Raw genomic sequence first — 12,367 nt, 5'->3', positions numbered from 1 at the left:
GACTATACACACAATTCTTGTCTTAAGAATAAAGAAAAGGAGTACTTGTGGCACCTTAGAGACTAACCAATTTATTTGAGCATAAGCTTTCGTGAGCTACAGCTCACTTCATCGGGCTGTAGCTCACGAAAGCTTATGCTCAAATAAATTGGTTAGTCTCTAAGGTGCCACAAGTACTCCTGTTCTTTTTGGGAATACAGAGTAACACGGCTGTTACTCTGAAACCTGTCTTAAGAATGCTACCCTGGCTCCCCAAATTCTATTTTAACTATAAAGTGTTCTACTTACTTTTATGGCACTTACACTCAATGGTTGTGGCCTCCTATATCTGATGGAACTTAACCCTGTATCTCCCAAGCCATCCAGGTCAGAATTGGAAAGCCATAAGTCTGCGAGAAGAGCCTTTAGAAATTATGCTCCACAACTATGGATTCCATTCCCCATTTTTATTTGTAAACTCAGTCTGTCGCAGCTTTTCAAACTAAAGAAACATCTATTAGCCATTGGTGTTGGTAATTTTTTTTTTTTAAAAGATTGTTTTAATCAACTTTCATTGAAAAACATTATACCACTTGAGAAAGATGGCTATATAGATGCTTTGGACTGCTGATGGAATTTAGAAAGATAGGTGATTTAAAGGTGAAGATGGTGACAAAAGCATTTTGGAGTGATGGCAACCAATCAATAGCCACTGTGAATCTCTTTGCTTTTGACATTATGACCAATACAACTGACATGAACAGTCATATAAAATGTATACTACTCCACAATATTTTAAATTGAACTTAATATACAAACTAATCTTTGAACCTTGTAACAATTTACCTATTCCAGAAAAAATCTGACAATAAAAGTAGAAATAAATGTGAGTTTAATGAAGTCATATCTGGAAATTTTCATTCTATATCAACTTAAAACTGAAGCTGGCAAAATTTCAAGAAAAGCATGAGTAAGAAACTGCATGACTCGTAGTCTGACCCTAGAAATGAGATTCTAAAGACTGGAAGAATTCAGTTACTTTTAAAACAGCATCATGAAACCAAAACAATGTCAAGTGGATCACCAAAAAGTCTTTCACCAATTTGCTTACTTGGTAGAGGACAGAGACCTGTGGTGATGCAAATTCACTGAAGTACCTGCTGTTCCAAAAGCAAATGGAAAGTTTTCATAATAAAACTACAGAACACTAGAACAACAGCTGAAAGGAGGGTGATAAGTCACATTTATACTCAAGTCATAATTAAACTCGAGGGTTCCCCCCCCCCTTTGAAGGGGGGAGAGAAAATAGTATCAGGAATAGCTAAACCAAAGGAGGCAAGGGAAGGTGCATAACAAGTTGTGCACATGAGGGCAAGAGATCTTATGAAAAATGGCAAATGTGCTGCAAAAGTAAACATTTACTGTACTTTATCACAAAACACGTCAATATGTCTCTTTGGCAGTTTGCCTAAATTAACACTAAGATTTGACAGCTTAATGAAATCAGAATGAAGACAGGGGGAAAAAACATCTTGTAACCAGCTGATGCTTGCCATGATGATGAATGACTCACCACTCCGAATTTCTTGAAGTATTCCCTGAGCTCAGTCTCTCCACAGTTGTGGGGGATCCCACCAACAAAAATTTTATTTGATTTACTGTTATCACTTCTGGGTCCTTTCTGCTAAATCAAGAGGAATAAAATACTGTTAGTTAGAACTGTGATAAACACCGTAGCATAATCTCCTCCACTGGTACATGAAGGTGGGTTGTTCTAATCCATTTTGCATTCTAGGACTACAAAAGTCACAATTCAAATTGAAGTCCAAACTTGCAGGCCACCCATTTTATTTCAAATGGAGCAAAAGCCTGTTCTGGATTCATTAATTTGGTATGCTTAGCTATAACTTGGTGTTCTTTCTTGGTAAGGATGAGAACTGAGGGCAATGTTCTGAAAGCATTTATTTATTAATTTCTTAATTAAGCAGTATTAACCAGCAGGTTGTGAGTTGTGCATCCTCTTAACCTTAAGGGGATTTTTAGACACTATCATTTACATTCTTTCAATCCACAAAAGTTGGGTAATTAAAATATTACTGATGTCATTAGCAGAACTTGAATGTTGATTAGTCAATCACCCAAATAAAGGTGGAGGAACATCTGTAGTAGACCTGGGCTGTACTCTATCTAAACATTCCCGTGGCTATCGAAGAATCAGAGTCACGGATTACTTAAAGCCACTTTTTTTAAGTGAGAGCTACTTACAGCCTGGAAAAGGTTGAGGCCTATCAACAGTTGACTCTATACTCAATTTCAGCAACCATGAATTTACAAGCCAGGTGGACTTGGTTCACAACCAGTGGAAGGCTAAACATGTTATTCTGGGAAATCAAGATAAGAGTCCAAGTAAAACAGACTTCATTAAAGTAACTTTTTCATGGATTTCTACAATTCTGGGTAATTAGAACAATACTTTTTGGGGTAAATTGGGTAGCAGAGAATTTACACTGATCAGCCCTAAACTGTAGTCAGATAGTTTCTACTTCAGTATATTTGCTTACAGGATAGACACTCAGGATAAAATTTTCAGAAGTGACTAAGTGACTCAAAACCACAAGTTGTGTTAAAAAGGTGATGACACACTTAGGGCCCACATCTCAATGAAAGTCAAAAGGACGCAGGCTCCTAAGTCATTTAAGTCCTTCTGAAACTTTTACCCAAGTGCACCTATTCCCGCAGCCATTTTAAATATAATATATCCCCATCATATTCCCCAAGTAGATAGATGAAGCTTACACCAAGCAATTCATGTTCAGGATTTACTGTTCCTCAGAAACAGAGTTCAGATTTGGGGACAATTTATACCTTCAAGTCAGCGGCACTGCTATGGGTACCCGAATGGCCCCACAGTATGCCAACATTTTTATGCCTCACTTAGAACAACGCTTCCTCAGCTCTCGTCCCCTAGCACCCCTACTCTACTTGCGCTACACTGATGACGCCTTCATCATTTGGATGCATGGGAAGGAGGCCCTTGAGGAATTCCACCAGAATTTCAACAATTTCCACCCCACCATTCACCTCAGCCTGGACCAGTACACACAAGAGATCTACCTTCTGGACACTACAGTGCAAATAAGCAATAATCACAAACACCGCCCCCAGACCAGAAACCTACTGACCGCTAAACTTACCTACATGCCTCCAGCTTTCATCCAGACCACATCACATGATCCATTGTCTACAGCCAAGCCCTAATATACAACCTCATTTGCTCCAGTCCCTCAGGCAGAGACAAACACCTACAGGATCTCTATCAAGCGTTCTTAAAACTACAATACCCACCTGGGGAAGTGAAGAAACAGACTGTCAGAGCCAGAAGGGTACCCAGAAGTCACCTACTACAGGACAAGCCCAACAAAGAAAGTAACAGAAAGCCACTAACCATCACCTACGGCCGCCAAGTAAAACCTCTCCAGTGCATCATCAAGGATTTACAACCTCCTGAAGGACTACCCCTCCCTCTCACAGAACTTGGGAGACAAGCCAATCCTTGCTTACAGACAGCCCCCGAACCTGAAGCAAATACTCACCAGCAACTACACACCACACATCAAAAACACTAACCCAGGAACCAATCCCTGCAACAAACCCTGTTGCCAACTTTGTCTACATATCTATTCAAGGGACACAGTCATAGGACCTAACCACATTAGCCACACCATCAGGGGCTCATTCACCTGCACATCTACCAATGTGATATGTGCTAGAAATGCCCCTCTGCTATGTACACTGGCCAAACCAGACAGTCTCTACACAAAAGAATAAATTAACACAAACCAAACATCAAGAATTGTAACATTCAAAAACCAGTAGGAGAGCACTTCAATCTCCCTGGACACTCAATAACAGACTTAAAAGTGGCCATTCTTCAACAAAAAAACTTCAAAAACAGACTTCAATGAGAAACTGCAGAACTGGAATTAATTTTCAAACATGACACCATCAAATTAGGCCTGAATAAAGACTGGGAGTGGCCAGGTCACTACAAAAAGTAATTTCCCCTCTGTTGATACTCACACCTTCTTGTCAACTGTTGGGAATGGGTGACATCCACCTTGATTGAATTGGCCTCATTAGCACTGACTCTCCAACTTGGTAAGGCAACTCCCATCTTTTCATGTGCTGTAATATATATACCTGCCTACTGTATTTTTCACTTCATGCACCTGATAAAAGTGGGTTTTAGCCCACAAAAGCTTATGCCAAAATAAATGTTAGTGTCTAAGGTGCCACAAGGACTCCTTGTTGTCTTTGCTGATACAGACTAACACGGCTACCCCTCTGAAACAGAGCTCAATTTGTAGACCTAACCATAAAGGAAGACTGAAAGGGACATCAGTTGATTAAAAAAGGTCAGTCAAAAACCTTTTGCCTATAACTGCAAAGATTTCATCCTCATTTTGTGCTTTGCATGCTCACTCATAGATTTTAGAAGTTACACTATCCAAACAACAGATAAAAAAGTAGATGCTAAACAGCTACTTTACCAGTTAGATTAAAAAAAACCAACACCACCACCACCACACACAAACAGGAGACAGAACAGTACTAAAATTAAACAAGTAAAATAAATATATTTCAGAAAAAAATGTGTTCAAAATATAGCAGAACTTTAAACAGAGCAACAATCCAGTTTTCTTCCCCAAAAAGATGGCGGTGGAAGTTAAGCTATGGTACAATACCTGATGCTACCACAGTATAAGGAACATAAATAAGTTTTTAATTACCGTAATTCATCCCCCTACCTCTCCCGCCTCCCCCACCAAAAAAACCCAAAACCCAAAATACAAGTGTTGATGAAATTCTTGAACTTTGTTTGACTCTTGTAAATCAGACATAAGAGCTTATTCAGATTTAGCCTGTTTGAAATTTCACAAAAGCATACAATTTAACTTCTACTCTATTTATCCTTGCATAGTCACAGACCACCATTACCCACATTCAATCATACTTGCTTCTTGTCAAAGGTATTTCGTTGATTCCCACACTCTGGCTTGTTGTACATCTAGAAGCAATCAGTAGGTATGTCACAATGTCAGTTAAAACGGCAAGAATCTTTGAACAAAAGACCTAGTAGCATAACCAACAACTCCAACGAGAGCTGCACCCCTAGGAAAAAACCACTTGGCTGTTAGAACTAAAAATTCTGTTGAAGCAGCATGTATCAATGTAAACTCCTTCACACACCAGAATATAAAATGTAGTCAGCTTTAATTTAATTAAGAAGATATCTGGCCTTAATACCAACTGCTTACTGTGTTTTACACCAATACTTCTGCATTTCTCTCTCAGTTCCAAGCAGGCTAAAGAGCTTTCTAAAATGTATGTAAGATGATCAGGAACTGCGAGAAATACCAACATGATATTCATGATGTGTATGGGGTAAAGAGCACAGGCCGCTAGCCAGAAAGACCTTAGAATATATCTATCAGTATACTTTAAGGATCTCTCCTTACCCATCCCTCCTTTGGCCGTGTTCTTTCTGGTTGCATTCCCCGAGGCGTACATGGCTTTGGATCAATCTGTAACAAGTTCCAAATTGGTCAGTTCCGAGTGTGCAGAATATTTTGCTCTAATAAATGAATTCAAAGCAGCTGTGGATGCCACTCTCTAAACTTAACACTTCTGATAAAAGTTACCCCCAGATTACACATTTCAGAAAGAACTATATTAAACATAGCTTGAATTATTCATATGTCAACCACCACCCAAATTACTTTTACATTCACTGATTTTAAAAAAATATTAAAGACCTAGTCATAGTCTAAATAGTTAAAACCAAAGTGAAAGGTAAACTTACATTTCGACCATCTAATGTATGTGGTCTGCTAGCCAGTACTGTTCCCACACAGTTGGGATCTTTAAATTTGACAAATCCAAACCCTCGAGATTGGTTTGTTGTTTTATCTTTCATTATTACGCAGTCTACAACTTCTCCATACTGGGAAAAGTAGCTACGGAGAGTTTCTGTTAAAAAAAATATGGTATTAAGCAGAACCAGCAATTAAAGAGTATAACTTTTTGTAAAACTGATATGTCTAAATCTTCTAATATGCACTTGCTAAAACCTGGCACCTGATGATTTGTACCATTTAAAGAGGATATACTAGCCATGTATCTGAAAACCAAAGGTGCTCATTGTTTTAATTCCACTCAGGCAGATGGAAGAAAATAGTGCAGTAAATTAGTTTTCAAAACAGACATCTGCTATTTCTGAGTCAGCACTTTAAGGGATGTCAAAACCAACTTTTCCAAATACCAACCAACATAACCAGGGAATATAAAATTTCTCCATATCCTTGTCCAGGAGATATGAAAGTGACACAATGTAAAGATGAACACCACAATCAGGAGAGAAACTTAAATTTAAAGTTTCTTTACAGGAATTCTATTACCATCATTCATTAAAAAGCAACAAAATTGAAGATTAGTAGTAAAGACTCATTTGAATTTTCCAGAGATTTTACTACTATATTACTTTATAAGAAAGTATGAGGTATAAAGTTTTGTCCTTTGTAATGTTTTGGTATAATGGTTGTAGAATACATAACTTACCTTGTGTTGTACTCCAGTCTAGGCCACCCACAAACAACTTTCTGTAATTCAAACAACATATTGTGGTTAAGTATGAGGTCTGAATCAAACAACATGCATTATTGTAAGTAATAACATACACAACCTGTTTGTGCTTTCATCTAGCTAATGTAGTATTTTAGCATAGTTTGAAGAATTCAAAGCCTGTTACTCCCTGAAGATGAATTTCTCCTTTGCTTTTAAGTTTCCACTTTTATTTCAAGATTATCTTCAGCTATGTTACATACTATGAGTATAGGAAAAGATTTAAAAACACTGAAGTATTACTTCTTCTGCACCCCACAGGTATAGGATTGCACATTTATACCATGAATATATTTATTCTCATTTGAAATAGCAGATATGAAATGTGCTAGAAAAGCAGAAGGTAAATCAAACATCGATAGCTTCAACGTGAAATAAAAGAAAACAGATGTCTAGCACTAAAATATCCAGAAGAAAGACGACATCAAATATCTTTACTTATCTACTCTTTGGGGCCAAGCGGTGTTGTTCATGTTGTGAAAATCTCAGTTCAGACAGTATGATCAAGGATCTATTCACCATTTTATTCCCGAGTTAAGGGTCTGAAGTAGTGTGTAGGGTCTTGCATGGACCCTCTGAGAATAAGCTCAGAGAACATTAGTGTGACTGTTTTAATAAACCCATTAAACACTGAATGTTGAATGAAACATACAAAATTGTTAAGAACGATAAACAACAACCCAACTAGATAACAGATTATTTTAATAACTGTAGAGTAACCAACGGGATATGTAAACACTGAAAATACTGCAGTCCCTGTATCCCCTTTGTAAGGATAAACGTTATAGCAGATTTCCCAAGTTCTCTAATGTATGTCACTTTACCTTTCCTTCAAGAGATTATCTTTAAAACTACTGGGGTATGAAAATTTACTCCACCTCAATTACTAAAGTTATCTTGTACCAACTTCCAAATGTCAAGCAATAAAATGTGTACACACAGGGAAATGATATAGCAAATTTCTTGTATGCCATATGGTAAAAGCCCAATGGGAATCATGTTTACCAAAGATACATGCTTCACTTTAAAGCATGTTGAACTAAACACAATAATGAAAAATTCAGCCATCATTAATTCCAATCACCTGGAACTTCTGTATACAGCTTTCCCTTTGACCTAACTATAAACTTAGAGAACATTTGAATTCCCCCTACTCTCAAATCAGTAAGCTGGAATTGGTCCTTTAGGTGAGTTACACCCACTTGTCTTTGGTTTCCCAAAAATCAGAAAGAGAAAGTCAGACCCAAAAATCCATAAAAAGAAATTCTTACATAGCCATCAAAACATTAAAAGTGATTATTTGCTACTTATATGTTGCTACTTCACTTATCTTGGAAGACTAGTCTGATTCATTTTTGGTTACCATCAGATTCTAGTCAATAAGTGAAAGGAAAAGTAACTACAAAGTTCAGGTTAAAAACTGCAGGGGAAAGTTTAGTTTTTAAATGTGTAGTGGCTCAAAAAACAGGGAAACATTTCTAATGTTTGGTCTTTAGGTCTCTGAAAGCTCATTTTCACAATAAGTACATCATTCTAGGGAAAATCTAACCTAACAGCATCCCTGTCAAGTTGTCTGTTAACTGCAGTGAAAACTAAACAGCAGTTAGGCTCCGCTAGTTACAAAGTCCTAACAGTCAGTCTACAAAAAGATATTTCTGTAGCTAATTTCTGAAACAAAAATTAATGATTTGCAGTCTAAGATTGCAGACTGCACCATTTTTGTATGGTAGTCTCTCTGCTTGAAGAAGACACACAAGATACCAAATAAAAGTGGAAATTTATGCTAATTTGGTTCTATCTGAAAAGAGTCTTCTCCTAACAAGCTCTTATCATAGAATAAAACTATCTTTACATACTGCTACCCATTACCATAGTATCTGAGCACCTTCCACATAAAATTAATAGCAAAGATTTCTGCTTCATGGTAATAGAACAGAATGCCCAAGGCCTTTCCCACAGGGAAAATACATAGTCTAGTAATTCTGTAAACTTTGCTCTGCAGTCAGCACATCATGTTTTGTTTGATCCTACATTAGATATGAGGGTTTTTTTAAAAAAAACAACATTACTTGAAATTAATGACTCTCAGACTCATTAGTAAATTCTTAAATTATTTTAGTTTCCAGAAATAAGTTTATATTAAATGTGACATTCAAAGAAGACTGGGATGTAGTAAGAAGGCATTTCCTAGGAACCTTCGGGCACTAGGTAAAGACGACAAGCCCATTTGAACTAACTCTTATGAAAAATAACATTGCTGCTGTTGAAACCGAATGGCAAACATAAAATTGCGTGCTCCCCCCCTTTAAAAACAGAACACAGTCGGTCACTGAACATCTGGAATACCAAAATATGGTATTTAGTTTTAGTAAAATTGTCATAATAGGTAGCTTTGAAAACCAATCAAAATGCATTGCTTAGGTATGCTGGTTGGTCAGAATTTGTGCTTTTGTTACAAAGACAAGAGGTGTGACAGTGACATATGTATTCATACAATGCCTTTCATCTGAGTTTATCAAGGTGTTTAGAAGTTATTATTCAGTTTACCCATTTGAAAAATGTGAAACAGAAGTGACCCAGCCACAGTCATGAAAGTCAGACACAGAATTAGAAAATGAACCTTGGAGTACTGACTGAACTGTGAAACCATACCTACAATGTCACCTTATGATTCAGTTTAAAAGTAACAAGTGAGGACAGTCTCATGCCTGTTGTATATCAAGAAGTTATGGACCAAAACACTGACTATAAAAAATGGTCATTTCTTTAAATAACAAAATCAATTCTTAAACTAAAATGTAGCAGAAATCTGGGTCAAGGGCAAGTTTTTAGAAACAGCATCTAAATCTGTACCCACAAGTTCTCCATGTTACAGCATGCCCCAAAATTTCTATCTGTGCACAGATGCTGGACTACTTGATTTGCAACTGTATGCACATGCATATCAATTTTAGCATTTTAAAAAACCCTACATATACAAAAAGTGCATCCCATAATTAAAAGCTAACTTAAGGCCATCCCAACATTTGGCCCTCTTACTCAAAAGCAGCATCTTAATTAAAGGTCCACCTGTTATATTTTAGTAAGTAACTGAGTTCACACTAATATGACAGGGCTGTCTACTTCATAAGAAAATGTCCTGTTTTTCCTGATCTTTCCCCAGAGAAAAGAGGAAACCGTCGATTGTTTTTGTTTTCCACTTTGCTATAGTGCAGTGTATGGCCATAGCTCAGCTGAAGTCAGAAAAAAGTGTCTCCCCATGAGAGGAGAAAGTTTCATTTGTATTTTTCCCATTCTCAGCCCATAGATTTAAAAAAAAAAAAAAAAGAGCTACTTTACCCTATGAGAAAATGTTGCAACTTCCTCTCACCTGCTTTATGCAGAAGAAACTGGCTCTATTAAACAAATAGCTACTCCAGCTACTCCCTAACAATGGCTGCCATAAGGCACCAGTCAGCTCAGCAGGAGCTAATTTACAGAGTTGTGGGTGCAGTAGTAATTAATCAACAGGAATTTTGGATAATTCTGCTGTACAGAAGATTAGTAATAGTAGCATACACTTCACCTGTTCACTTGAGCTAGGAGCTCCAGGGAGGTATGGCAGTTTAGAAAATGGCTGCAGTCAAGCCTCAGGAGCTAAAATTTGATTCCAGGAGCTGTAATTTTAATTTTTCTTGAATTGTTGTTTTTTTTTTTAAACACACTTTACACCAGCTTGCTCCAAGACATCTCAAGCTTACCTCAGCTGCTCAGCAAATGACAGAAAATAAATATACTTTAAGAATTTAGGTTTCCAGAGTCTAAAAATAATGAACATATTGTACAAATTTTAATCTACTTATATGGTATTTTAAAATTTGCCTAGTTGGATCAGGGATTTCACCTCTAAGTCACTGGTTCATAGACAGACCAACTCAGCAATAACATAAGCCTTAACTGCACTAGAAAACTGATTTGCTGCTGAGAACAGTTCAGTCGGTTCACATGAACCAGTCCAGAAAATGACTATCAGCGTACAAAGGACAATTTTCAGCACTCGTACAGAAACACTGACTATGTCCACACTTAAATTGTTTTGGAGGAATGATCATTAGCATATCCTCACTAATGATACCAGTGTATACAGGGCTTCAGTGTTTTAACTACCATATAACCCAACCCTGCTGAAAGCTGGTCTAAATGATACAAAACCAAAAATGCCTGGGCACGCCCATCATTTGTTACCACCAGTGAAGCTGCACCAAGAGTAGTGTGCAACAGTGGGAGATTTCCTGGAAGATACTATTAAACAAGGCTTACATGTCAAGAATGTTTTCCATAATGGTGCTAAAAATGATTTTGTCCTGTCTCTAGCCATTGAAGTGTTTGCAGCATCAGTTCAAAGGAACCCACACATTGTGGACAACAGTTTTGAGTAACATGTCATTTTTTGGTTTTAACAAGTCTACCACCAGATGGTCTATTTGGTTATCTGAGCGAAGAAAATTTCTTTCCATCCAACTGTCCATAGGCAGATACAAAAACAGTTCTGGTAGCAGTCTCACCGAAGTGGCCAAGATGAGAACTGCACTCTTCCTTAGATCTGGTCCCCACAAAAGAGAAAGGTTTCAGATTAACAGCCTGTTAGTCTGTATTCGCAAAAAGAAAAGGAGTACTTGTGGCACCTTAGAGACTAACCAATTTATTTGAGCATAAGCTTTCGTGAGCTACAGCTCACTTCATCGGATGCATACAAAAGAGAAAGACACACAATGGCTTTCACTGCTCTTTCCTATGCTGTACCTATTCTGTGAAAAGAAAGTTTCTAATACTGCCTAACAGGAACAACACAAGAATTTTTTTTTAAAATAAATAAGGTAGTTTTGTGTATAACAAAATATTCACAATTAAATTTCACTATAAATAAAAAAGGCAACGATTTTAGCTTGTTTTAAACCAAGGACTCTGGATTAGCAATATGCTCTTCATCAGCCACATACAACTAGACTATGCCAGGTTATCAAATATAAAAAAATATACCATCTGTGGGTTTCTGACAGACCATCTAGTTGTTTGACTGCAGGGAGCTCCCCTTCTCGATAATGACCACTGAAACCTTCCAGCTCTGTTATAAATTATTTCAAGCCACCTCACAGACAAATATTCAAACAAAAAAGAAAGGTTGTCTAAGGTCAACTGCAGCAGCTGTATGTAAATAGAGCACTTCTATTTATATGCATACTATAGAATGGCAAAAGCCAAGACAATCTTAGCCTTCGGCTCTGTGATGGATGGATTCTAATATACTGAGCAAAAGTAAACCCTATTTAACCAACCCACCTGCCTAAAACAAGGATATAGGCACAATATAAAAGAAAGCTGACAGAAGCGAAATATTTAAGGACAGTGCAAGAGGATTGCTCATCTTGCAACATTTAGCTTATACCATCATCAACCTGTTCTCATGAGTCTTATTACACAAGCTGAGGCTTGGCCATTTACAGCTTTGCTTGTACGAACACTTAAGGACAGGTAGTCAGTAAACTCTTGCCATCAGTTCAAGTATTGTGCAAGTGTACTTCTCTCTCTCTCTCTCACACACACACACACACACACACAAATCAATGTTTTCACAAAGCTATATATAACAATTTACATTATGTAGCTGCTCTGATCAACCCATAGTACAGTTGAAGTTAACTTCTCTCAGACAAAGCTGATGGTTCTG

At 37.3% G+C, this 12,367-nt stretch overlaps 1 protein-coding gene across 5 annotated transcripts in view; it reads right to left on the bottom strand.

The window, feature by feature from the left end:
- The window catches only part of DAZAP1 (DAZ associated protein 1), a 35,423-nt gene that overhangs the window by 19,527 nt on the left and 3,529 nt on the right, over positions 1–12,367 (bottom strand). For 3 of the 5 annotated variants that reach the window (XM_077805409.1, XM_077805412.1, XM_077805411.1), the window contains exons 2-5: positions 6,598–6,638; positions 5,843–6,009; positions 5,499–5,564; positions 1,553–1,663 (exon numbers count right to left, since the gene is read on the bottom strand). In XM_077805409.1, the coding sequence (XP_077661535.1) occupies positions 1,553–1,663; positions 5,499–5,564; positions 5,843–6,009; positions 6,598–6,638 (385 nt within the window). Of the gene's footprint in view, positions 1–1,552; positions 1,665–5,498; positions 5,565–5,842; positions 6,010–6,597; positions 6,639–12,367 lie in introns of those variants that run through there. The other 2 variants (XM_077805410.1, XM_077805413.1) reach the window with 2 other exon arrangements.

The sequence above is a fragment of the Eretmochelys imbricata genome, chromosome 25 (genome assembly GCF_965152235.1).
Source record: "Eretmochelys imbricata isolate rEreImb1 chromosome 25, rEreImb1.hap1, whole genome shotgun sequence".
NCBI lineage: Eukaryota > Metazoa > Chordata > Testudines > Cheloniidae > Eretmochelys > Eretmochelys imbricata.
The sequence above is the reverse complement of the archived record's forward strand: the minus strand, read 5'-3'. Positions and strand labels throughout refer to the sequence as shown.